This window comes from Pleurodeles waltl, chromosome 6 (assembly GCF_031143425.1).
Source record: "Pleurodeles waltl isolate 20211129_DDA chromosome 6, aPleWal1.hap1.20221129, whole genome shotgun sequence".
Taxonomy (NCBI): Eukaryota; Metazoa; Chordata; class Amphibia; order Caudata; family Salamandridae; genus Pleurodeles; species Pleurodeles waltl.
In genome coordinates, this window is record NC_090445.1 from 151,719,215 (window position 1) to 151,747,120 (window position 27,906).

The following is a 27,906-nucleotide window of genomic DNA, read 5'->3' on the forward strand; positions in this document are numbered from 1 at the left end:
TGGCAGCTGAGAGGTGATGAAGACAGGGTCCGTAGGAGGCGCCTTATACTTTTTGTCCACCCTAGGCGTCACTGCCCTACTTTTAACTGGCTCCTTGAAAATGTCCTTTGCATGGCGTAGCATGCCTGGGAGCATCGGCAGGCTTTGGTAGGAGCTGTGGGTTGAGGAGAGGGTGTTAAATAAAAAATCATCCTCTACTTGTTCCGAGTGTAGTTCCACATTATGGAATAGAGCTGCTCTAGCCACCACTTGCGAGTAGGCTGTGCTGTCTTCCGGTGGTGATGGCCTAGTTGGGTATGTGTCTGGGCTGTTATCAGACACTGGTGCGTCGTACAAGTCCCACGCATCCTGATCTTGGTCGTCGTGGCTCATGGCGGTGTGAGCTGGCGAATGTGACGGGGTGTAAGTTGGCGAAGCCGGAGTTACAGGTGGAGGCGAGGGAGGAGGTGTTACCTTTTGTGTTGTTTGTTGCTGAGGAGTAAACTGAAGCGTTCTCTTTCGTTTGACAGGTGGGAGGGTACTGATCTTCCCAGTCCCCTGCTGAATAAAGATACGCTTTTGCGTGTGATCCACGTCAGTGGATTGCAGTTCTTGTTCAAATCTATGTTTCTTCATTTGAGAAGACATAGAATGCTCTTCGGTATAGGAGCCAGAAACAGGGTCTGATGTCGCTTTTTTCGGCTCCGAAAGCCCTGTCGATTGTTTTTTCGGCTCCGAGGTAACCTTCCTCTTTTTCTGTGCCGAAAATTCTTGGCCTCTATGGTCTTCGGCGCCACTGTCTCGGCGTCGATCGGTGTCGACACCGAACTCTCGGTGTCGATGCTTCTGTTTAGCACTCTCTCGGTCCCGAGGAGGCTGCGTGCCGGTGTCTCGACCGAAGTCGGACGATCTCGACACTGAATGGGCCTTTTTCGGTGCCGATTGTTGGTCACCGAGAATTTGGGTGGAGCCATGGCCGGTTGGCAGTGGCGTCCCCTGGGCCTTCTTTCCTTTTTTAAGGTTTGATCTCGACGTCTTACTCACAGTTCTTGTAGAGTGTAGCTCGTCGGAGTCTGAATCCTGGATGGAAAAGGATTCCTCCTGTTCCTCTTCTGTCTCGAACTGTGGACGCTCTTTTGGCGTGGACGCCATCTGGAGTCTTCTCGCTCGACGGTCGCGCAGAGTTTTTCGGGACCGGAACGCCCGACAGGCCTCACAGGATTCTTCGCTGTGCTCGGGTGACAGGCACAGATTACAGACCGAGTGTAGGTCCGTATAAGGATATTTGTTGTGGCATTCGGGGCAGAATCGAAACGGGGTCCGATCCATCGGCGTTGTCCTCCACGCGGTCGGGCCGACTAGGCCCCGACGGGGTGCCGAAATCTACCCCGAAGGGCACCGAGGCGCTTCGATGTTGAACGCGTCGTCGTATGTGTCTATCTCTAACCGGATCGCAACGATACCGTCGAAAATCTTCCGTCTTCAGCTAACTTTCCGTTCCGAAACTCGGAGCGACAGGAACACGTCCGAACCCGATGGCGGAAAGAAAACAATCGAAGATGGAGTCGACGCCCATGCGCAATGAGCACAGAAGGTGGAGTCACTCGGTCCCGTGACTCGAAAACACTTCTTCGAAGAAAAACAACTTGTAACACTCCGACCCAACACCAGATGGCGAGCTCATGCATACCATGTGTATCTACAGCGACAGATGCCATCGAACGGAGTGCAACAACTATGTTCTCCCTTCTGGTGGCAGCAAATCAATCAGGGGAAGTGGCACCTGGACAGCGGATGGGCACAGCTTCAACCGTGGTCGGACCAGGCCAATTCTTAGTCGGAGAGTACGACTAGTATCTCCTCATCCAGCGTCGATGGATTGAGCACCAGTATTGGAGTTCCAGGAAACTGGCGTGGACTGTTGCCTCAGAGGTGGGGTCGAATTCGAGCCAGAAGAGGGATAATGCGCACAGGGGGTCACAATGGCGCCAATGGCAATCCCACTGGCGGTACCACAGAGGGCAGGACTCAAAGGCTTTGGATCCGCATCCGTTGACAAGTAAAGAAAGAACAGGACATCAATGCACAGATGTGGCACCAATATAGACCCCGTATATCATTCCGTGAATGTGACAATGTCCATGCGGAGCTGCACTGCGCTACCTACTGGTGCTCACAGGTAGTGCCAAAGAGTTTCCAGGTCCAGCCTGGGGAATTTTCAAAACCTGAGGAATCTGTGATTAAAAGTCTCGATCAGAAGAGGAGCATACTGGCAAAAAGGCATGAGGATAAAGATCAAAGTAGGAGGGCTGGTAAACAAGGTCTGAGATAAGGAGAACACAGAAAAACAGATGGAGAAGGAGGAATATGATAAGATGATGGGCTGGGCCTTTTGAGGAGCATATGGAGAAGTGGGATAGATGATAGCGGAAGGGAGGGGTTTACAAGGAGTGCACAGGGGAAGGAGGTTGAAGCAAGAGGGAACACCAAGAAAAACATGGGAGGGAGCCTGCAGACTGAGTGGGCTATAGATAGTATTCCTTCCTGCAGTGCAATGCAAACATTCAAGCAGAGGTGGAAATACACACCCAAACAGCCCACAGCATTAGGTGAGAGACTCTAGTGAGATTAGCCAAGATGCGATAGACAAAGTGTACAGCCAATAGCTGGTCAAAGTAAGCCAATGGTTGAAAGGGGTGGACAACAAGGACAGAAGCCCGTAGGCAGTCAGAATGCAAAATATAAAAGCAGCATCCTATCCTAACCACCCTGAACTGTTTTGGCAAAAAGTATTGCAAAAATCTCCAAGCAACATTGTGAAATCCTTACGCACCATGTCACTAAGGGCATGGCTGTAGCTGTCTAGAAGGCAAACACTACTTAAAGAGCGCTATGAGAGATTTCTGGTGAGAATAATATTGCCTATTACACCCATCATTCTCAACTCCCTATCTAGTGAACCAGAAGTGTTTTTGTTAATCCTAACAAGCTTTTCAGTCAAGGATGCAGTCAGATACTTTGCAGCACCTGGCGCAGGTCTGTGTTGACACCTAACAGGTTGACTCACAGGGGTGCCAAAGAGGAGTTCTTTTAATCTTGCCATAACCAATGACTCGGGGATCAGTCTGGGTCTTGTTAAAGGTCAGCAAGGGATCCAACGCAGAAGGACTTGGCTGCAAGATTTCACTCAGGGTACTTGCTTTCATTTTTTCTACAGGAAGCTTCAAGTCTTGGAATTCCACAACCCTACAGCTATCATGCAAAAGACGTACTTTTTCTCTGTGAGGATACACGGGAGAGGTTCCAGTGCCTTATGCCAACTACTACCATTTTGAAAAGCAAATTGATAAGCAGGAATCAGTACAATGAGGGGGTAGTAGGTGACCTGACTCTTGACCGTCTTAATCATATGGAATGTGCTCAAGGCCTCAGAGAGCACTTGGGTAAAAGTAAAAAAAACAAAAAATAAATAAATAAATAATGAAATGCTGTCCAATTTTTAGTAAGACTGAATTTGAGGCTAAATTAAATCTGAGGAGAGTCCTACTTAACCGAAGTTTGGGCAATAATGTTGGTGGGACATAAAGCTAAATCCCCACTCACTAAAGTCATTTCCAGATACAAGTCTGATCCCGCACCCTTTGATCCATGACTGTGTGTAGGAAGTTGGCTCTGTATGTGCTATTTCAAAGTAAGGAATAGCATGCACAGAGTCCAAGGGTTCCCCTTAGAGGTAAAATAGTGGTAAAAAGAGATAATACTAATGCTCTATTTTGTGGTAGTGTGGTCGAGCAGTAGGCTTATCCAAGGAGTAGTGTTAAGCATTTGTTGTACATACACATAGACAATAAATGAGGTACACACACTCGGAGACAAATCCAGCCAATAGGTTTTGTATAGAAAAATATCTTTTCTTAGTCTATTTTAAGAACCACAGGTTAAAATGTAACATGTAATATCTTGTTTGAAAGGTATTGCAGGTAAGTACATTAGGAACTTTGAATCATTTCAATTGCATGTATACTTTTCAAGTTATTCACAAATAGCTATTTTAAAAGTGGACACAGTGCAATTTTCATAGTTCCTGGGGGAGGTAAGTTTTTGTTAGTTTTACCAGGTAAGTACGACACTTACAGGGTTCAGTTCTTGGTCCAAGGTAGCCCACCGTTGGGGGTTCAGAGCAACCCCAAAGTTACCACACCAGCAGCTCAGGGCCGGTCAGGTGCAGAGTTCAAAGTGGTGCCAAAAACGCATAGGCTTCAATGGAGAGAAGGGGGTGCCCCGGTTCCAGTCTGCCAGCAGGTAAGTACCCGCGTCTTCGGAGGGCAGACCAGGGGGGTTTTGTAGGGCACCGGGGGGGGCACAAGCCAACACAGAAATTTCACCCTCAGCGGCGCGGGGGCGGCCGGGTGCAGTGTTAGAACAAGCGTCGGGTTCGCAATGGAAGTCAATGAGAGATCAAGGGATCTCTTCAGCGCTGCAGGCAGGCAAGGGGGGGCTTCCTCGGGGAAACCTCCACTTGGGCAAGGGAGAGGGACTCCTGGGGGTCACTTCTGCAGTGAAAGTCCGGTCCTTCAGGTCCTGGGGGCTGCGGGTGCAGGGTCTTTTCCAGGCGTCGGGACTTAGGTTTCAGAGAGTCGCGGTCAGGGGAAGCCTCGGGATTCCCTCTGCAGGCGGCGCTGTGGGGGCTCAGGGGGGACAGGTTTTGGTACTCACAGTCGTAGAGTAGTCCGGGGGTCCTCCCTGAGGTGTTGGTTCTCCACCAGCCGAGTCGGGGTCGCCGGGTGCAGTGTTGCAAGTCTCACGCTTCTTGCGGGGAGATTGCAGGGTTCTTTAAAGCTGCTCCTTTGGATAAAGTTGCAGTCTTTTTGGAGCAGGTCCGCTGTCCTCGGGAGTTTCTTGTCGTCGTCGAAGCAGGGCAGTCCTCAGAGGATTCAGAGGTCGCTGGTCCCTTTGGAAGGCGTCGCTGGAGCAGAGTTCTTTGGAAGGCAGGAGACAGGCCGGTGAGTTTCTGGAGCCAAGGCAGTTGTTGTCTTCTGGTCTTCCTCTGCAGGGGTTTCAGCTAGGCAGTCCTCCTTCTTGTTGTTGCAGGAATCTAAATCTTTAGGTTCAGGGAAGCCCTTAAATACTAAATTTAAGGGCGTGTTTAGGTCTGGGGGGTTAGTAGCCAATGGCTACTAGCCCTGAGGGTGGGTACACCCTCTTTGTGCCTCCTCCCAAGGGGAGGGAGTCACATCCCTAATCCTATTGGGGGAATCCTCCATCTGCAAGATGGAGGATTTCTAAAAGTTAGAGTCACCTCAGCTCAGGACACCTTAGGGGCTGTCCTGACTGGCCAGTGACTCCTCCTTGTTATTCTCATTATTTTCTCCGGCCTTGCCGCCAAAAGTGGGGGCCGGGGCCGGAGGGGGCGGGCAACTCCACTAGCTGGAGTGTCCTGCGGTGCTGTGACAAAGGGGTGAGCCTTTGAGGCTCACCGCCAGGTGTTACAGCTCCTGCCTGGGGGAGGTGTTAGCATCTCCACCCAGTGCAGGCTTTGTTACTGGCCTCAGAGTGACAAAGGCACTCTCCCCATGGGGCCAGCAACATGTCTCTAGTGTGGCAGGCTGCTGGAACCAGTCAGCCTACACAGATAGTCGGTTAAGTTTCAGGGGGCACCTCTAAGGTGCCCTCTGTGGTGTATTTTACAATAAAATGTACACTGGCATCAGTGTGCATTTATTGTGCTGAGAAGTTTGATACTAAACTTCCCAGTTTTCAGTGTAGCCATTATGGTGCTGTGGAGTTCGTGTAAAACAGACTCCCAGACCATATACTCTTATGGCTACCCTGCACTTACAATGTCTAAGGTTTTGCTTAGACACTGTAGGGGCACAGTGCTCATGCACTGGTACCCTCACCTATGGTATAGTGCACCCTGCCTTAGGGCTGTAAGGCCTGCTAGAGGGGTGTCTTACCTATACTGCATAGGCAGTGAGAGGCTGGCATGGCACCCTGAGGGGAGTGCCATGTCGACTTACTCATTTTGTTCTCACTAGCACACACAAGCTGGTAAGCAGTGTGTCTGTGCTGGGTGAGGGGTCTCTAGGGTGGCATAATACATGCTGCAGCCCTTAGAGACCTTCCCTGGCATCAGGGCCCTTGGTACCAGAGGTACCAGTTACAAGGGACTTATCTGGGTGCCAGGGTGTGCCAATTGTGGAATCAAAAGTACAGGTTAGGGAAAGAACACTGGTGCTGGGGCCTGGTTAGCAGGCCTCAGCACACTTTCAATTCAAAACATAGCATCAGCAAAGGCAAAAAGTCAGGGGGTAACCATGCCAAGGAGGCATTTCCTTACACTGTGCCAATGGAGGAGCAGCAGGGAAGTCTTTTGTGGAAATGTTTGTGTATGGCCAGGCACTTCACAAAGAGGTGGCTACCTGAAATCCAAAAGGAGGGATCCAGAACCATCTTGAACAGCTGCAGCATGAAGTCTTTTTAAATGCTGCAATTTGCTGCGAAGTTGACGGTGGACTGGGAAATTAAGGGTGGACTGGCTTCAGATTTGGCATGTGTTGGGTTCCTCAAGTGCAGACTATGATCTTGTGCTAGAATGACAGGTCAATCGGAGAATGAGAGCAGCCTCAAGACGTCAAACAGGACCAACTTGTTTTCTGTATTCGCAGACTTAAGAGTTTGGCTTCCAGCTTCCTGATGGACGTCAAATCCATCAGCGAGCATCTGCCAAGGGATTTTAAGTCTTGCTTGATGTCTAGGCAACAAATACGTACATGAGGTTCCATGACAAACAGGTATGTGGAATGCATGACATGGCTCAAATCCTGTCATTATGAAGTTAAACGTCCCTACACAGTGCAAAAAGCTTGTGGCATACTTCTATAAAAAGACTGAAATCGGTAGAAGCAAAGCTTGAGATCCACAATGAAGTGTGCGGAAAGAAATAGGAACCTAAATAAGTGTGCAGGGGCTACACCTATATGCGACGCCATATTGTTTTGTCTGCAGCCAGAATTGAGTTACATCAGAGGTAAATGGCACTACCTACCTGCTCAGAGGAGCTATTGCAGGAGTTTCTGTAATCAATATGGTGGCCTAGGGAGATTCACAAGGTGCGGAATCAGCAGTTAGACGAATACAGCAGCAACATAGACAATTTATATTTTTGATTAAGTGGAACCTATTTTAGAGATGCTAGGCGATTAGTTTGCTTTGGTAATAGCCTATACATATGGTCAAATGTCAGAAGACTAATGACAATAACCTTGGAAGGGTCTGCTTGCCCCCTCCGCCACCCACAGACAAATACTATCTGTTTAACAGGGGTTAGTAGCCCTGCACCAAACACTGGCCTTGAGGAAACACAAGTACACTCAATCGATTACTGGCATCATAATGGTCAGTAAAGTAGGAATAGAGGATAATGTACTTAGAGAAGACAGCACAGACTACAGACTCCGACTGCTTTAACGGGCAGTGTAGGGAGTGGGGGCATTTATGTGGGAAACCAATCTGGAGAGAGGATGGACCACTGTGGCACTATATTTACATATGCAAATACACGAACAAGGAGTCTATTCACCAGAAAAGAATCACCCACCTTTACACAAATTATTTGAACAAAGTGCCTACAAACTAGCTTAGAAACACCAACTTCCAGCAGAAACATGTTCACACCTTCAAAATAAAAAGGTTTAACGAACAATGAGGAACAGAGTAGCGTATAAAACCTCTTTTTCCTTCCTAGGTCTTCCCTCAGGTCTTACCTCTTGTAGTGCTTGGGCGTTTTTGGGCTCTATTTCCAGAACTTTCTGAAAGCAGCGGCAGGCAGCCATGGCATTTCCCAATGATAGGTGACACTTGCCTTCTCGTTGGTGGCCCTAGAACATTTGTTTCAAATAATTAAATGTGCTAATTGCCAATATGTTATACAGGTGCAAAATGAAAAACAGTATAGCAAATTAGAAAAGTACCAAACACAAAAAAATATTTACATTTTTCTAAAATAGAACTAAGGAATAGGGCTCACTGTGTGGGTGGCTGACTGTGATAAGCCTGTACCAGGGAGGAGTGGTGAACTGCATGTGAATTTGTGAAAGAAACCAACATTGCTGAACTACAGTCTACAGGTGAGTAGCTTGGTTTTTCTCCTGTATTCGATCTTTCATAGACTCGCATGTTTGAATCAGAATAATAAGCAGAAAATATGATTAGTATAGATAGATCAGTACTGCATAAAAACAATAGATTTAAACAATAGATTTGCAAATGGTTGGCAGGAATTGGGTGAAAAAAGGTACCTCTGTCAATTAGCTCACCTTATAAGAAAAGGTGAAGGACTGCCAATGATTCCAGGATCCACACAGAGCACTGAAAGTTTTAAGAGTTAGGGATGCACCTGCTGCGAATTGGACTGAGCTGGCAAGTAAAATAAGACTCAGAAGACTTTCTCTACAAAAAAGGTGGAAACTAAAAAATTGGGGAACTAAAATAGAGCTAAATGGTGCATTATAAAGCATAATTTTCCCATGTAATAGGTAAACATGCAACGGGGTTGGCGGGCACAAATGAAAAATACTACTATTTTAATATGTGACAGAAAATAAGTACCCTCATAAGGGGATGCTCAGCTCACTATTCACAAGAAAAACTTGAGTGATGAAGGGAAAAACCAGTATCTTTTCAGCATTATACCACACAAAAATAGATAAATGGCTACCTATATCTAGAATAATATGTTTATGTAAAAGCACTAAATGTATGTGGCCAATTTTTCCAGTAGATCCTCAGTGACATGTCATGAAAGACTCTTAGAAGCAGCAGGAAAAGCAAAGTACAAACATTTGTCAAAAACACCAAAGATGTCATAGCTAGACATCTTACATGCTCAACGAAAGTGATATTGTTCAACTGCAAATAGATTCAACCAAAGACAGTAGCACTTTGGCATAAAGCACAATCAATAGATGATATGCATCCATTTAAGTCACTAAAGTAACTGTTGTAGCAGTAAAATACACCAAGAATCCAAAATCGGGTATTCATCGCCCATACTCGGCATGAATTATTACTCAAATATCAACTATAAGTAAATAGATTGACAAATGCACTACTTGTTCCCCTGAAACATCAGCCTGCCACTTTATAAAGTTATGTACATTTCAACTTGAAAGTTAAAAAATGTAATCATATAACCCCATGTCATCTAGGAGCAGATAGAAGGACCCTGCTTTCTTGATTTTGTCCTCCCGGTACCTTAAAAGGAATGAAAAACCTATGTAGTAGAAGATGGATGACAGGTAGATAATTGAAACAGCCACCTACAACCTTGCTTGCTATTGGTCTTTTAGGCTGCAGAAGTAATCAGCTTGGTAATTAAGATGAAATCCTTATGCCAACCTTAGGAAGGAAAACATTTAGTAGGAGCCTGATGTTCCAAACTATAATAAGGCTCCTTTATAGTGAATGCTTGCATATCCTTTGCACGCCTTGCTGGTGGTAGAGCAATTCACTAAAGAATCCAAAAAAAGTTTTGGAAAGAATGCTTGAATTAATCTCAGCCACTAGTAATTACTTAGGGCTGTATCCCAATCCACTGTTATTTTGCACACGTCCCATCTCAGTTTGGACTGATCTACATGCAAATCAGTCTTGAACGTACTCCAATAAAAACAGTTCAGCTCAAACTGCTGAGGCAGGTCTTCCCTGAACCAGAACACAAGCAAATGATGATGGACTCTCGGATGCAGCCAACGTAATTACAAGTGGCCGAGATCAAGTCAAGCATTCCATATCTCACTTTTAGGTCGAGCGTGCAAGCGCTTTGACCTGTTGTAAGTATTGTGGGCTTTTAACCTCGCCCATGTCATGCCTGCTGTGAACTGGACTGAGCTGGCAAGCAAAATGAGAGACTCAGAAGACTTTCTCTACAAAAAGGTGGAAACCGAAATATTGGGTTTGACTTTAAAAAAAAAATCAAAAAAATAAATAAATCACATGATGTCATTGGTAAATGCTTTACGTTTATTCCACCTTGAGGCTGTTTTTGACACACCTTGCAGACTCCCCGTTACATGGATTATTGCACAATTGTCGATATACTTCAGCGTGGGCGAACTATTTCTTTGTCTCTCCCCATCGTGCTGCATGGCGGCCATAGGATGAACAGTGCAAACAGGCACAACAGCGTGACCACGATCTGCAGTACTGGAGCGCTGGTCACATTGTTCATTTTACAAAACATGTTTGTTCATAACTCAGCCTGTGGTGGTCCTAGGACAATGGGACCACCATCAAAACGTTCACGACAATGTGCTCTTTCTGTCTACATCATCTTTGCCGCCCCTCCAACCCCCCTTTTCACTAGGTAAGTGGGGAACCTAAAATAATAACCCCTTCCACCATTCAGTGTCTGTTTAAGCTCTTTCATGGCCATTTGTTTTTTGGCTAAAAAAGGTTTTGTTTTATGAGCCTTGTTTGCAATACAATTGCAACAGTCCTGCTAGCCTTACAAATGTGTAATGCACTATGCCTTCTAGGGGCTAAACATGTGGTTGCACTGCATTACTTTCTCCCATTCTTTTTTCATGTGGTTATGTTCTAAGGGCTGACTGTATGGTTACATGGCCAGGTTTCTTACAAATGCTATTTTTATTGTTGTGTCCTCTAGGGCTGTCCTGGGCATTGCAGTCAATATACTATTATATTAGCAACACAAAATCTCACCCCATAATGCTTTGTAGGGCCTTACTTTTGCAAAACATTTTTGCTCATAACTCAGCAGGTGGTGGTCCAAGGACAATAGGACCAGCTTCCAAACATTTTCTCTGCATCATCTCAGGGTCCCCACACTAGGTTAGTGGGGAGCCCAAAAAAATAACCCCTCCCACTATTCAGTGTCTTTTTTGGGCTTTCTCATGGCTAGAACTTTTGTTTTACAGCTGGGAGAAGATTTGTTTTAAATGCCTTGTTTGTAATATTGCAGGAGGGCTGATAGCCCCTATAGGGCATTTTTAGGGCTAAGTATATGGTTATACTGCATTACTTTCTCCTGTTTTTATGGGGTTACCTCATCTAGCGGCTAACAATATGGTTGCATGACTATGTTTCTTACAAATTATATTTTTGGTATGGTGCCCTCTGGGGGCCGTTTTGGGCATTACAGTCTAATGCCCAAAGTTTACTTCTGATAAAGGTTTATATGATAATTGTATGTTTCAATAATCTCTCCTTATTACAATTATGACCATAATTCAGGCCAACTTCACATCTTTATTGCACTATGACTGTTTGAGCACTCTTGATATGTTTGGGTGACCCTTCTAGTTTATTTCTCCTCTGTGGCTGTCTTGTGTTTTTGTCTTAGACAGCAACATATTGTGGGGTTGTGAAAGTGGTATTTTATTGGAATTAGCATAGCAGATTTAAAATTAAGATGCTGAATGGCAACATTTTCATTTTTTGCTGCAGATAGAGGAAGAAGATAATTGAAGTGCTTTAGTTATATGCTGGGCCACTGGAATTATAGGGCAGGAAAAGACGAAATTATGAGGCAGGGTTGACCAATTTATGTGTCAAGAAAAGTTCAGTTATGAATTTACAATGCCAATAGCTTTACCTCAGGCAAATGCGAGACCTATTGCATTGCAAATGTTTGTTTTATATGCTTTAGTGTGTCAACTTAAGTGGGATGGGTATGTCGTGACGTGGGTCATGTGCACACGGTCACTTGAACAAAAGCTATACCTGGCTGATAAGCAATAACTAGGACACAACTGGTCTTGGGTTGCTTGTGTTCCAGTTCAAGGAGGACCTGGCTTGGCCTGGACGGTTCCCACTGAAGCAGGGTCAAGACTGATGTGCACATACCTGGGCCAAAACAGATGAAATGGAGTGTACAATAGCGAAGGACTGAGATGCGCCCCAAGTAATTAGCAACGGCCAAGCCATCCATGCATCCATCCAACCATCCATCCATCCATCCGTTTTTTGTATGCTTTGATGTTAGAACAACTAAGAGATATATTTTAGATCTGCCTCATGAAGAGGTTCAAAAGTGTGTTTCATTAGCTGAGCTAGACAGTATTACATTGTCATTGAATAGGAGGTGTCCTGACAGGAGGAAAAACACTAAAAAGACCTTTGACCTTAATTGTTCTTCTCCTGTGGTCTCTTCTTGAGACCATAGGGATGATCTGTTTTCACTTTTGAAATGAGAGATTCTTGCTTAGTCCTGATGGAGGAGTAAGACTGACCAGATCGTACCAAATGAAAAACTCTGAAAGGAGACGTAGCTCTGTGTACCAGTATAATGTATGCCATACTGCTTTCAGCACTATAGGAATCAGAAGGAAAGCCTAGGCAAAGGTCGGCATCCATGCTAGGTAAAATGCATTTCCCCATGATCAGTCTTGAGGGAACTTGCTGGCATAGAACTACCATTTGCGGTTGTTCTTTATCGCAAACAGAACGAGGTTTGGAGTTACCCATCTTTGAAAGATGGCTTTTAATTGGCGATCAATCAGTTCCCATTTGTGGCACTCCTTTGAAGTCAGACTCCATGACGGCCCAGTGCTTGCTAGTACCTGGCAAATGACCCACTTTCAAAGTGATCTTGTGGTGGATAGTCCACCTCAAAAATCTTTGTTGCTTTCTGGAAAGTAGACTTGACCTTATTCCTCTCTGTTTATACAGTACATGTTTGTTGTCTGAGTGAACCAGTACGGAGGATCCTGAAATCCTCAGGAGGAAGGCCTGGAGTCCTAAGGGCCTAGTTCGTAGTTTTAAGAGATGGCTATGCCTTTGTGATTTTTGGAACAGCCATGTTGTTGGACCTCCAAGTCCTGAAGGTGAGCTCGGCAATGTTCTATGGATGCATCTGCAGTCATTACGAATACAGGAGGTGTATAGAGCGAGGTCAGTGTTGTTGATTTATTGTTTTCTTTTGTCCACCAAGGTATTAATTCCTTCATCTTTCTAGTGATTTTGTCAAAGTCCTCGAAGGATCCATGGTCCTGTGACCATGGGTAGTCTAGTTATTGATGAAACTGTCTCATTTGTAATCGCTAATTTGTAATCAAAGCGATGCAGGTAGGATTTGTACATGCAAACTGAAGTAAACACTTCAATAAAGTTTGCAGGCTAGAGACGTTTTTTTCCTGAATCCTTTACTTTGTAGAAAAACCTTTACCTGGCCTGTTTAGTATTGTTCCCAGAAAAGTTAACTGTCTTTTTGGCGCTGGGTCTTTTGTTTTTGAAAAGATTGGACCTTGGCAAACTAACTGTCGAGGTAAAGGAACATTTAGTGACCCAATCTATTAAAAGACAAGCTACCACTAGGGCCATGCATTTGGTTAAAATGCATGGAGCAGATTTAAGGACATTGAATAGACAATGGAGACTGGCCACTTTGAATCTTAAGTACTTTCTGTGGTCTGGATACATAGGAATGTGAAATTAAGTTTCCCAGAGGTCTGGGATGTCATGGAATCTCTTGTTTAACCACTGACATCCCCTGAAGAGTGACCATCCAAAATGATGGATTCTTCAGGAGATTGTGTAGCTCTCTTAGATCTCAGTATAAGTTTCATTTCCTGATTTATCCCTTCTAAGGAAAAGAAAATGAGTAGAAATGAAGGATTTTTGATCCATTTTGAAGTAATGGTTTTAATTCCATTTTTAATCATGGCAGATGTTGGACTGATCTTTTTCGAAGTCAGTGTGTAGGTGGCATGGTGATAAATTCTATGGTGTGCCCCTTTAGAAATTGTTCCAGGACCCAGTGGTTGCTTGTGATAGGTCTCCACTGTTTGCAGAACTTGGATATTTGTCCCCACTATGAGATGAAAGGGACTCTCGGCTGGTGCTGGGGTGATACCACTGCTGTCTAGAAGAGGTCTGCAATAGTCCTTGTGTAGCTGTTTTTCTCTGAGGTGCCTGTCTGGAGTAGTTTAGGAGAGGGTGGATATTGTCTAGATTGTTGATGGCAGTATTGCAGACTGTAACCCGGCATAATTGGTTGGTATAGTTGAAAACAACAGTGTTGGTACTCACTCATAGGGAACTAACCTCACCCTCTAGTGGCCCGTAAGAACTGGGTTATTCCTCGTAGGACCCCTAATGATCCAGCAGTGTCCAAGTTTGTTTTGATAAATTGCAAAGCACTGTCAACATACTTTTCAAAGAAAGTCTACCCATCGTAAGGCATGTCAGCAATACTTTTCTGGACTTCAGGTAGGAAAGATGTGAAATGGTGAATATGCTTCTGCCCCTTGGGAATATGGTTTGTTTAAGGAATCACTTGTAATTATCTTCTAACATCAAGCCCTCAACCCGAGCTGTGCACACCTGCATCATGGGTTTGCAATGATAACCGTATCTTTTGATTGGGTGCCATTCATAATGTTCAAGAAAAGATTAGATGTCTCTCATTTGCGTGCCTGGCAGAGATGGTGGCTGTACTACAAATTAATATTCCCCTTCCAAATATTGTTGTATTCCTCACTGTCATCCTGATATGCAACATTTAATTGTCTTAGGCTGTAATCTATCCCAAAGAGAACATCTTCGCCAGAATATTCAAGTATAATAATAAATGACTAGGTAGGTAAGGCAGCACTCTACTAGGCGATGTGTGTTGCAGAAGAAGTGGCACTGGAGTTCCCTTATCTGAAATTAATGTGACCTTCGAAGGTCTCGTCGTAGAGTAGTATATGCATCAATGTTGACGTGTGGTCGATCTCTTTGTCAACAGCAGTAACAACAGTTCCCCCACCACCCAGACAGTGATACGGTCAACGCGGTCATTCTCGTCATAGACACTGCTGATTTACACCTATGTTTTCTTAGTCAACAGGATTATTGACGATGCTTGTGTCAACACCATCCTTTAACTTTACCTTTAGAGATGGAGTTGAAGTGGAGTTCTCTGGAGACTTGACTCCTTGGAGTACTAGAATTTCAGATATGGACATTTGAGGCCTAGGATAAACACCTTAGTGTTACTGTCTTTCTTTCTGACCCCACCAGAATCTTCACCTTGAGAAGAACCCTTAGTGTATCCTTCTGAATGGACCCTCGTATGGGCTTTTGTAGTCTATTTTGAAGTATCCAGTTCCTCTTCAGAAGAGGAAATGTCCTTTGAAGACAGAAGCAATGCAGCTTCTTTTGCTTTAAGTATCTTGGCAGAGGATGTACAAAAGCTCTTGCACCTTTGGTTAGTGGGAGGTCTGTAGACAATAAATACAATTCTTGTGGGGATGTTCAGAATACAGCCTTCACTTCCCACAGGATGCACAAGGCCTGAAGAGACCTTTTAAGGATTGTCTGCCATGATCCCTGTTAGAAGAGTTCACACAGAGGTGAGGCACCGTGTTCTTGCAGGCTGTTAAAAAGATTAATTGTAGTCAAAATGATTGGAAAAGGCTTTCTGGAGGAAGAAAAAAAAAACTCAGCAGAGCTCTGGGAAAATCCTTTGACACAATCCACGGTAAGAAATCTGGAGTATGCTGGCCCTTGAGGGGAGAGGTTTTGATGTTCCAGTGTTCAGATTGATTGAAGTTTGGTTCTTATCTAATGATGTCGACAGCATAGGCTAACAATGTGGCCTCTCCTAGCTCTTAAAGTCTAGCTTAGTTTTGTACTGCTTATCATTCTAATACTGTGAGATTCCTGCCTTGACAATGGAGAAGATTCAAGCAGCTGAATCCATGAAAGATTCAATACTGGAGAACATGTGTGTTTCCACTTCCAAGGGGACAGCTTTTACCCCAAGGCATTTTCAGAACACTTTTGGTGCTGTTGTAACCCAGAAGTGCACTACTTTGAAATGGTAGTAGTATCCACAGACCATGAAGCGAAAGTAGGCCCATGAGATGGATGGGTATGTGGAAGAAGGCATCTTTCAGATACAGGGCACTTAAAAAGTCACCCTGCTTCAGCAGAATGGTAACATCCTAAAGGCTTTTCATGAGAAAATGTTCAGGGAGGATAGATGTGATGAGGGGCCTTAGGTCCAAAACTAGTCCGATAGATTTTTTGGGGATTAGAATGTATAAGGAGTAAACTCCTGCACCGTGGTATTAAAAGGGCACAGGCTCTATAATTCCTTTGAGTAGAAGCGTGCACCTGCTCTTGGACAAGTCATACATATGGGGATGGCGAAGACATGCTCATCCTCAAAGGGTAGATTAACAAGGTATTGTTAAACCTCTAGCATAAACCCAGCAATGCAAAGCCATAAATAACAGTGTAAGATAATGGAGATGTTTATCCCCTTATCTTCTAGATGGACAACATCCAGTGCATACTATATAGTGGTACTCAAGGTGATTTTGTCCTCAAGTGTGTTTTCCTCTGCCCTCTTCCTAAATTATTCTATGAAGTACTGTAACAAACCCTCTACAGGCTCACCTTCGCCTTCAGCATCTATCCAGGAATGGGGGCCAATGGCCTGTGCAGCAGCCGTTTACGGGAGGTGTGAACCAACCGGGAATCGGGGGAGACATACCCTTAATATGAGTGAGGTCTGAGGGCAAAGGTTTCAACTTTTTCTCCACTCTAGGAGTAGTCACCCAGGTCCTGACAGGTTTGTTGAATGTGTCAGTAGCGGACTGGAGCACCCCTTTCACCACAGGTGGAAAATGCCTCAAGTGTTCCCACTTTGATGGTCTCTACCAGGAAGTTATCTTCCTCAGGAATGGAATTCATGTTTACCTTGTGGTAGGACAATGCCCTCTGGATGACCTCCTGATATGTGACTGTATTGTCTGGGGGAGAAGCCAAGAGTAGGACTGGTTCTAGGTCTTTATACACTGGAGGGGATATGTCAAAAACAAATTCTGGGAGAATGGTAGAAAGGTGTCTCATAAATTATTATTATTATATTTTTTTTAAAGACTGATTGATTGATAAGAGTAATGGGACTACCTGTATCCGAGAAATATGGTGGAGGGTGTGATGGAGATTGTAGTGGTGGAGGCAGATCATGTGGGGAGTGTGTAGAGGGGGTGCTTGTAGTTTAGTCCTTAAACCATTTGGGTTGTGGCACAGCCTCTGAGGGAGCAGAAGGTGGGCTCCTCGATATCCAACCTTCTCTTCCCAGGTAGAAGATCAAAAGTCTTCTGATTTGTAGTGTAAATCTTTCCTCTAGGTAGATGGTTGAAGATTTTTTTTTTATCTTATCATTTATCAACTTACTCCTGAAGTCCTCCTAGGATCGTCTCAGTCATCGGAGCCAGCGGTGGAGGACGGTCTTGGTACAATGGTTTCAGCACTGACACTGTCTTCGCAGCTGATGCAGCCTTTGGTGTAGATGGTTTCTTCGACAACGAAGGGTACCATGCCTTTTCTGTGTTGGCGGGAAGATGGGAGTAAAGGCTCTTGGAGGAGTCCTGCTTCTGCTCTTGATGTCTTGCTTCAGTGTTGACTGGAGCCTGGGGATTGAGGAGGACCTGTATGTAGCAGTGATTTGTGTCCAGGGCTGAACGCCCAACCCCTTGAGGGGCAATGCTCCACCTCAGTTTAGCGACTTTTTGTGAGGCTTGTGGTCGTCTCTGGGTTCAACCATACTCCTGATGCTTGGCATCAGCTTGATTGAAGGCTCAGTGGAAGAAGAGGTCAAGGTAACGTCCTTCTCTTTTCCAGAAGAGATTACCTCTGGGCTCGGTTAGTAAAGTGGGAGGACTTGAGATTCAACATCCTTCTCTTCCTCGTCACCAAACAAGTCAGCTTCGTCAAAGAAGTCTGGTGTGGAATCTGACCGCTGCTGCATGCTGATCTGTCCCCAGCAATTATCTCTGCATTGCCAAAGGGTCTTCTTGCACCGAAAGCCCACTGCACAAGTGGGTAAGGGCAACGGACTGCTGTCAGCAATGGAGAAGTTGGTATATAAGGCATGTGAGGTTCCCCATACATATGAGCACATTTTGGCACCCTGGAAGAACTGTGACTGACTACAATCCTGGGATAGTATTAGGGGTAGCTGTGGGGGGGGGGGGGGGGGTTAGTCTGCAGCCTCTGTGCTGCTGTGTCTAGATACATGTTTCTCTTCCCTCTGCCCACTCTTAAGCCGCATCATGTGCCTTGCAGATCTGATTCAATGCTACCCATCTGGAATGGTGTTAATGTACCACTGTAAATCTCAAACCCAAAGCCTTGTGCTTGGTCACAGGGCCACAGGGGCCGCAGACATAATTGCATTGTTGATTTTTGTTCATGTGAAAGAAAAAGAAAAAAAAAAAAAATCAATACAAAGTTATATAAAAAAATTAAACACTGGGAAGTTATAGTTTGGTCACAGCACAAACTATTGTGTTAAACACATTCAAATTATTAATTATATTGTTAAGATCTAAACCAAAGACACTATCGCCAGCCACATATCCCTCCTATAGGGGTTTAGTAGCGAAGCTGGTGTGAAAGGCAGAACATACATTTTTTCCATCCATTGTTCAGTAACCCTCTAGACTTGCACAATGAAGTCCTGCTCCATCCATAAACCTCTGTAACATTTTGTTTGTTATTTTTCCTGCACTAAATGCTCTATTGTCCACTGATCCCAGCTTTTCATCTGCACTAGGTTTGACGTTTATGCCCTTCTGTACCACACTAATTGCTAATGGTAAAGTTGTCCACTCACCCCTCTGCCTGCTGAGCCCCTTTATAAACGTACACCCTATACCCACTTCGATCCGCTTCCCATACCTGCAATCACAATCCATAAAGACAAATAACACTATGGTCCAAACATTTTCTTTATTTAATACACATATGCTGTAAGTTAATTTAGCTTAGAAACACTTGTTGTACAGTGTTTTTAACCGGTTCTGTGCCGCGGACGTAATGGTTACGTCCTGCGGCACAGTGCTGCTGTGCCCAGGACATAACCATTACGTCCTGGGCACCCAGCCCAGAGGGAGCCCTACCGCTCCCTCTGTGGGGTTCCCCCCCCAAGCCCCCCAAGTCAGGGATGGAAGGGGAAACCCTGTCATTAGGCCGATCTGCCCCCGGGGGCAGAAACCTCTAGGCGCCAGGGCACTTTTTTTTTTTTTTTTTAGAGATGGGGAGCGACCCCTTAGGCAGGGGTCGCTCCCCTGGAGGGGCAAAGTGTATTTAGACCATTTCTGCCCCCCTTAGGGACAAATCGGCCAATTTTAGGTGAATCTGCCCCAAGGGGGGCAGAAACCACTAGGCACTGGGGATCTTTTTTTTTTTTGCGCCGTCACGCAAGGGGAGCGACCCCGTAGAAAAGGGTCGCTCCCCGGGGAGGGGGGCAAATTTATTTTAGGCCATTTATACCCCCCTTGGGGCTGGCTGAGCTATAGGCCAAAATCCACAGGTAGGCACTTTGCAAAAAACAGCTCTGTTTTCTGTGAAAAAATGTGATGTGTCCATGTTGTGTTTTGGGCCATTTCCTTTCGTGGGCGCTAGGCCTACCGACACAAGTGAGGTACCATTTTTATCGGGAGACTTGGGGGAACGCTGGGTGGAAGGAAATTTGTGGCTCCTCTCAGATTCCAGAACTTTCTGTCACCGAAATGTGAGGAAATTTTTTTTTTTTTAGCTACATTTTGAGGTTTGCAAAGGATTCTGGGTAACAGAACCTGGTCAGAGCCCCACAAGTCACCCCATCTTGGATTCCTTAGGGCTCTAGTTTTCAAAAATGCACAGGTTTGGTAGGTTTCCCTAGGTGCCGGCTGAGCTAGGGGCCAAAATCTACAGGTAGGCACTTGGCAAAAAACACCTCTGTTTTCTGTCAAAAAATGGGATGTGTCCACATTGTGTTTTGGGGCATTTCCTGTTGCGGGAGCTAGGCCTACCCACACAAGTGAGGTATCATTTTTATCGGGAGACTTAGGGGAACATAGAATAGCAAAACAAGTGTTACTGCCCCTTGTCTTTCTCTACATTTTTTCCTTCCGAATATAAGAGAGTGTGTAAAAAAGACGTCTATTTGAGAAATGCCCTGTAATTCACATGCTAGTATGGGCACTCCGGAATTCAGAGCTGTGCAAATAACCACTGCTCCTCAACACCTTATCTTGTGCCCATTTTGGAAATACAAAGGTTTTCTTGATACCGATTTTTTACTCTTTATATTTCTGCAAATTAATTGCTGTATACCCGGTATAGAATGAAAACCCACTGCAGGGTGCAGGTCATTTATTGGCTCTGGGTACCTAGAGTTCTTGATGAACCTACAAGCCCTATATATCCCCGCAACCAGAAGAGTCCAGCAGACGTAACGGTATATTGCTTTCAAAAATCTGACATTGCAGGAAAAAGTTAGAGTAAAACGTAGAGAAAAATTGCAGATTTTTTCACCTCAATTTCAATATTTTTTTCAGTTGTTATTTTCTGTAGGAAACCCTTGTAGGATCTACACAAATTACCCCTTGCTGAATTCAGAATTTTCAGAACTGTTGCAGTTTCTGGGATCCAGCATTGTTTTCATGCCCATTTCTGTTAGTGACCGGAAGGAGGCTGAAAGCACAAAAAAAATCGTAAAAATGGGGTATGTCCCAGTAAAATGCCAAATTTGTGTTGAAAAATTGGGTTTTCAGATTCAAGTCTGCCTGTTCCTGAAAGCTGGGAAGCAGGTGATTTTAGCACCACAAACCCTTTGTTGATGCCATTTTCAGGGGGAAAAAAACACAAGCCTTCTTCTGCAGCCCCTTTTTCCCCTTTTTTTTTTTTAAACGAAATTTTCACTGTATTTTGGCTAATTTCTTGGCCTCCTTCAGGGGAACCCACAAAGTCTGGGTACCTCTAGAATCCCTAGGATATTGGAAAAAAAGGATGCAAATTTGGCGTGGGTAGCTTTTGTGAACAAAAAGTTATGAGGGCCTAAGCGCGAACTGCCCCAAATAGCCAAAAAAAGGCTCGGCATAGGAGGGGGAAAAGGCCTGGCAGTGAAGGGGTTAAAGAAAGAGGTGTTCAGAGCCCTGAAAAAGTCAGGGGAATCCAAACAGACTTAGTATGCAATGATACATGTTGGACCATTAGAAGGGCATTATCTGTTGAGTTTTGTTTCCTGCTGTATGACAAGTAAGCAACATGGGACAAAAATTACTTACTGGCCAGAACTCATTTAATTTCACCCTTTACTTCTCTTTCACACTATACACCCTTACCTTTGGCCTTATGATTAGGCTACTTTTGACATTTAAAAATAGGTTATGTACTACTAGTGTGCAGGTAGATCATGTGTAAATCTTGACATTAGGGCTTACTGCAAACCTTATAAAGCTGCATCCAAGTAACTACTATTTTGCACTAGGAGTACTTAGACATTCTGTAAATGTGTTTTCTAAAACTATAAAAAAATATATATATCCCTCAATGCTTGTTATGAGAGCATCTGTCTTATCTCAAGAAGAAAGTCTATTATCTCTGACACTTGTTGATTATTGTATTTTTTTAAACAGTTGGCTAGCAAACAAGGAGGGTATTGGTGATCTGCAAGTGCATTGGGATGGTGTTCAAGAACAACTAAAATGTTGATCACTGGTCTATACTTACCCTTACAAAGGAGTCATCGAACCTCACAGCCTGCTGAGCATCTTCAAGTGCTTCCCGAAACCTGCAGAGCATCATTAGGGTGGCAGCTCTGTTTCCATAATAACTGGCATTTTTCGGCGAAGATTCTAAAGAAAAAAAGGTCCTGGACGTCTGTTAAAGCCTCATATATTTGCAGTTATCAGAAGCACAATGACAAACAGCCACAATCCAAACAAAAGCCGTTATAAACATAATATATTTTATAACTCCAACTTGTGTTGACAGTCCACGAACATTCACTACAAATGAACACGTAGAAGATCCAAGTAAATGAAGATCGATACCTATAACACAATTCCTGAAAACGCACTGAGTAAAACATGCTGAACTATTAATAAAATAAAGATAAACATATATATATATATATTTTCAATAGATATAAAATGCAATTCAGAAATAACAGGGTTCTTTAAATTATGTGGCAAAAGTGAAAATGCTGATGCACATTCTCTGACAATATTTTCACCCATATGGGCTAGAAAAACTGAGTGAAATCTGCAAATTTTGCAAATTATATGGCAAATAGGATAAATACATAATTAAGTAGTAAACATTGTTGCAGAAGAATCACCTACACTCACCGACCCTCACTATTGCCCATTGTTTTAGCAAACATATTTTCAAGAATGGTAAACAAAACCTAAGCATTATAACTCCCATCCAGTGCCCACTGTCAGCTTTACTTTGAAGCTAACTAGCTCAAAATAAACATGCAATATTAAAAAAAGAAATGAAGGGCACGCGTAGTACGATCAAATATTGACATTTGGGGATTCTGGTGACCTTTACAAACCAGTCAGCCATTCGCCTGGTGGTCGGCTCCCTCTATTACACGTTTTGTATTGCTGAATAAAACTGAAATGTAATCTACACTATCCCCAGGGCCACCTGTTCGAGTGAAGGAGCGATCCTTTGTTTTGGAAAATGCATATGTATATATAAATATATATTTGTCACCGTCAGTGTTATCCCCAACAGTACTAACGAAGGCACCAGATCCAGGGATCCAAAATAATTGATTCTCAGAACTGCAAGAGATGATTCAAAGCATATTTATTCAATTAGGCATATTATAAATAGAGAGTTGGCATGACGCCCTAAACTGGGCCTAAACACCACACACTGGTTCATCCCTTAAGTCCTTCCTTCATTTCATCACACAAATAACTAGACCTGTACCACCAAGCTTGCATTGGAACATGTTTTTCACTATATTTACATATTGTATCTTCTTGTGTCTATTAGAGATGCAGCCTATTCACAAAATTAAACAATTTTACTGACCCTGGATTCAGTCATTTAATCCTAACACCTCACTACTGTTGTAATATGTGTTCAATCAGATTTTGAAGGGTTGTTTGGGTCCCACAATGAGGACACCATCATCTGACATCATAAAGTGCATTTGTGCAAACAAGGCATATGTAACACACTGCTTTGTGCATCTCTATGACGAGTAGTAAACAATCTTAACTCAATAAAGTGTCCTATGCATCAGTGCAAAGTATGCCCGATGAAAGATAATCTCTCACCCACCACTGACTGGTCATAAATATAGTTATCATGCTCAATTAAACAAGCCCAAGTCATGAACTTTTGTAATTTCCTATACATGTCTGCGAAAGTGCATCTACATTTCTTAAAGGAACAACAATTACAAAATTCTCCCCGAGCTCATAACTATTCCTGTGCATCTGCATGGGATTTATCTGGTAAGTTTCTCTTCCCAACTTAATAATTGGGCATGTTCTTCATCCGAACAGCTCTATTGTGATTACACAAAAACACTGCACATACATGTTCTGGCATACAGTTTCTCACCAAACTGTCAAACTAGCCTTAACCCCAGAGTCCACATCCTCAAGGTATTGTGTGCATCCACATGATTATCTTAACATTATGACTGTTTCTCAACAACTGCCGTTGATGTGTCTAATATTATATATATATATATATATATAAAAATATATAAAACCATAAAAATTCAGCTGTTATAGTTGGTTAATTTAAGTAACTACAACTCTCTCCCCAGGGTAAGTATAACACGTCCCGCCACGTACAGTTGTCTCAGCAATAACTTTATAGCAAATCTTGCAGTGATAATATCAATGATGCCATAGAAGATGTCATCAATGATGTAACGTGGGGTAATTAGCTGTGCATGGTGATGGAGTGAGTTCTAGTTACATGAATTAACTTGAATAATAGCTGAATTTCTATGGTTTTGTGCGTTTTAAATCCGAACCTAACTAAAGCATCCAACTAACCTTTGGGAAAAAACCTTAGAAATTGACTGAAAAAAAATTCTACAACGTCCCTGTACCCTTTGTTTTTTTCTGTGACTTTCTAAGTTTTTTTTAATGTTAATATTAAATTACCATATGTTAATCCAACCTTTGCAGAGCACAGCTGGTTGGCCACAGGGCCCAGGAAAAGCAAACTGCCATCTTAGAGGGTGGGCACCTCGAGAGATAGGGATGCAGCCCTGAGGGGTGGCAGTCCCCAGGGAAATTAATGGCTTCTGGCGGGGGACCACGCTGCACCACCCTCCCACATTCCTTCTGCATTGGGCGAGCCCTGTGGCCGTGGTGGTCCTCGGCGCCGGAAACTGCCCAGGAGGGGGGCTGTGCAGCCCGCCCTCACTCTATTTACTCATAATGTGTCACAGGGAGGTGGCAGTCCCTAGGATAATTTCTAAAGCAAGCAGGGGGTCCGCGAGACCACCCCCCCTTTCATTTCCTGGGCAAGCCCCAGGAAACCATCTATATATATATATATTATATATATATATATACACACACACACTTTATTTTTAATTAACTTTTTACCCAGATCCACCGTGGTTTCGCGGGAACATTGTTTTTTATTTCTTTTTTTTTTTTAAACTGCTTATTGGTCCTGGTGCAGCACCAGGCCTAGGGACTCACTAGGAGCCCCCTTTTCTTTATTTTTTTAATATATTTTTGGGACTCTGCTGTGTCACACTCGCAAAATGTCTCCCAAAACTTCCTGGGTGAAGAGTTGGCAGCCAATCAGATATCAGCACAAGGACTGTCTGATCCAGAGGATCTACACCCCTCGATATCTATATCTTTTCTTCCTTTAATATCCCAAAACTACTAAATGGATTTATACCAAAGTACAAAAATCACGCTTTCTTGACAACAATCTAGTTTTCTGCCATATTTGGTAACGCCGTCCAGCGGTTCGGGCTGTAGTTGTGTCTAAAAATCCCTATGGAAACTGCACAGGAAAAAAGCATGTTGGGACTCCCTTTTTATCTCGGCCCCCACTTGACGAATCACACCGAAGTGTTAAAGACCGCAGCTGATAAGAAATGGCGTACTAGGTTTGAAAATTTCATGAGAATTTGTCAAATGACGCCAAAGTTAATGACAAAACAAAAAAGCTTCTCCTATGGAAACTAGGCACTAACTATAACTATCATCAGTGGGTAATATATACATACACATTCTATCACTCGTCATATCAGCCGGCATGATGCCATTTGAATACCTGCAAGAAAAGATAGAACTACTGTGTATATTTTAGCAATCAGACAAACTCAAAGGCAAGTGTATCTAAATCCCTTATTAAAAAAAGCACAGCATTATATTAATTTAAACTCTGCACAATTAAGATGACGTAAAATTGATTACCCCAAATCTATCTCAAACTTTATATTTAGGCATAAAAGAATCAACATCCATGTCATTCCATACAATATGCTATTCACAGATGTATTGTGACCCCAAAAGGGTTTCAGTTCCCATCATTCGAATCTGCCTTGATTCCTGTCGCCTCAGTTCCAATTCTTTAGGACCATGCCTGCGGTGTCTCTTTAGATGTTTGATGTTAAATACTTCCAACAAACCCTGATGGGTCTCCAATAAAAATATTTGCCATTGGATAACTTCTGTAACAGCCATTTTTGTATTGCCTTTATGTTATGTCAGTTTGGCCAAAATACAAATGTCACATTTCCCAAATGATTACCAGGTTTTTTTAGCCACCGCAAGAAATACTAAACAGGATTATAGAAGCTATGTGTCAGAATGTTCCCCAGGGTTGCAGTTCTCCGATAGGTAATAATGGGATGTGGGTCCACAATATCTTTTCTAAAGTGTTCATCATGTTGTAAATGTGCCAATCATGTTCAATAATTTCTATATCGGAACCTGTCAAATTAGACTGCATGAATAGCCTGCATACATTGTTAAACTCCACTGCTGATGTTTCCTTATTGTTCGAATATAGGAGAGATTCCCTGTTTTCAATTCTAATCAACGTATTTTCAAGGACACTACATGGATATCAATGGGAAACAAGTCTTTTAATAGTTGAGCATATTTCTGAACTCTCAACATATGACTATATGGAATAATCTACTTCAATGTTTTGGATGCCCACTGTCCGCATGGAATCTGTAGCCGTTGAGGTGGACTGTAGCATAGAATACATTATCTTTTATAGTAAAGTCCACATCCAGAAATTCAATGTGTTTTGTGCTGTATGTTTTGGAGTTGAATATTTCTATAAAAGGGGTCCAAAAGTATCACACGCTCCATGTTCTTGTCATTCCTTTCACTTTGGCCATTGTGTAGCAGATCGTAACGCAGAGTATGATCTATCGTGAAATAGTCTGCTTCTGTACTGCCCAACCTTTCTTCGCCCCTACATACCCTACAAAGACTTGGTCATCCACCGGAACTCTTTTTTATGACCGAGGTAGGACATCAACACTCTTTTTGGGTGCAGGTGGTGGAGTCTTGCCACTTCCTTAGAAGGAGGGGGGATGCATAAAGAGTAGGCAAGGTGATGGATTGGTCTACATGAAGGTGTGCGATAACTGGCAGAAATGTGCCCTAGTGCAAAGCACCACTTTGTCGGGCTAGATAAAAAGGTTGGTTGGCAGATGTTATTGTCAAAAGGAAGGCTGTTTTCAATGTGAGAAGCCTGAAAGGACAACTGTGGAGAGGCTCGAAAGGAAGACACAAAAAAAAACAAAAAAAAATATCAGAAAAAAATTCAGATCCCATTGGGATATAATGAATGGGCATGGAGGAAAGAGATGTGCAAGACCTTTGAGGAACCTTTGTACAAGAGGAGGCTTAAAGAAGGTTGATCTGGAAACTGCACAAAAGCAGCAACAGCAGACAAATATCCCTTAAGAGTGCCCAAAGCAGAGCCCTGCTGGGCAAGGGAAAGAATGACCAGTAGGACCTCAGAGAGAGGGGCTGGAAGTGAGTCAACAAACCTGTCTGTGCATCATGGCATAACTTTCTTTTAACAATCGGATACCGTTTTGGTGGAGGGACTCCTGGCTGCCAAGATTATGTTACAGACTTCGGGAGGAAGGTCAAAAGCTGTTAACTGCCACCACTCAATCTCCACATAAGAAGGCAGAGACTGAAAAGGTTCAGCTGCAGAACTCTTCCCTTGCTGGTGCTGCGTCAGAAGATCCTCCTGAAGGGGCAGTTTGACAGGAGTATCAATGGACATACTCAGCAGTTCAGAATATCAGACTCCCTGACCACAGTCTGGAGCCACAAGGATGACTTGGGCCCGGTTGTTCCTGATCTTCTTCAGAACTCTAGGCAGGTTGTGGTATGGACAGAAAGGCATACAGGAGGCCTGAACTCCACTCAAGAGCCACTGCTGCCTTGGAATCTCCAGCGCGCAAAGCTGCCAACATTTCGCGTTCAGTGGAGGTGAACAGCTCTGACAAAGGCTCTCGCCACTGACCAGATTCATCTGATCTCCGCCTCTTCCAGATGACCACCCTATCCCAGGAGTGACGCATCTGTCATTACTGTCAGATCTGGTTGGGGAAGGGAGAGGGATCTGCCTCTGCTCCAACAGTGGTTCATTCTCACCAAAATCCAGGACAGAGGCTGAAACATTGGTATCAGCCTGAATTTCCTGGACTCATCGCTCGGGAGCATAAGCATGAAAATGCACTGTGCGCTGAACTGCACCGATGAAAGGGAGAGTCTGAGAGGAATCGGCATGTTTAGAAACCCAGCAAATGTAAGAGGTTTGCGAAGTCTGGATGTGTGAGATGAAAGCTTTGGGCAAGACTGCTTTCAACAGCCAGTCATTAAGATAAGGGAAGACTGAAATCCCCAGATCTCCGCAGACAAGCTTCAACGATGGCCATCACCTTGGTGAACACCTGAGGGGCACTGGTAAGGTCAAAGGGGAGCATGGTGAATTGAAAGTGCTCGTGGACTACTGTGAACAGCAAGTAATGTCTGTGGGCAGGCCGGACAGGGATGTGAAAGTAAGTATCCTGCAAGTACAACTATACCACCCAGTCTCCGGAGTCCATGGTCAGACAAGACCTGAGCTAACTTCAGCATCTCAAAC

The 27,906-nt window shown here is 43.8% G+C and overlaps 1 protein-coding gene across 1 annotated transcript in view; it reads right to left on the reverse strand.

The window, feature by feature from the left end:
- DNAJC7 (DnaJ heat shock protein family (Hsp40) member C7) overlaps window positions 1-27,906 on the reverse strand; it is a 356,596-nt gene that overhangs the window by 248,086 nt on the left and 80,604 nt on the right. Inside the window, exons 3-4 of the mRNA XM_069237667.1 lie at window positions 21,499-21,623; window positions 7,746-7,859 (exon numbers count right to left, since the gene is read on the reverse strand). Coding sequence (XP_069093768.1) covers window positions 7,746-7,859; window positions 21,499-21,623 — 239 coding nt within the window. The remainder of the gene's footprint in view (window positions 1-7,745; window positions 7,860-21,498; window positions 21,624-27,906) is intronic.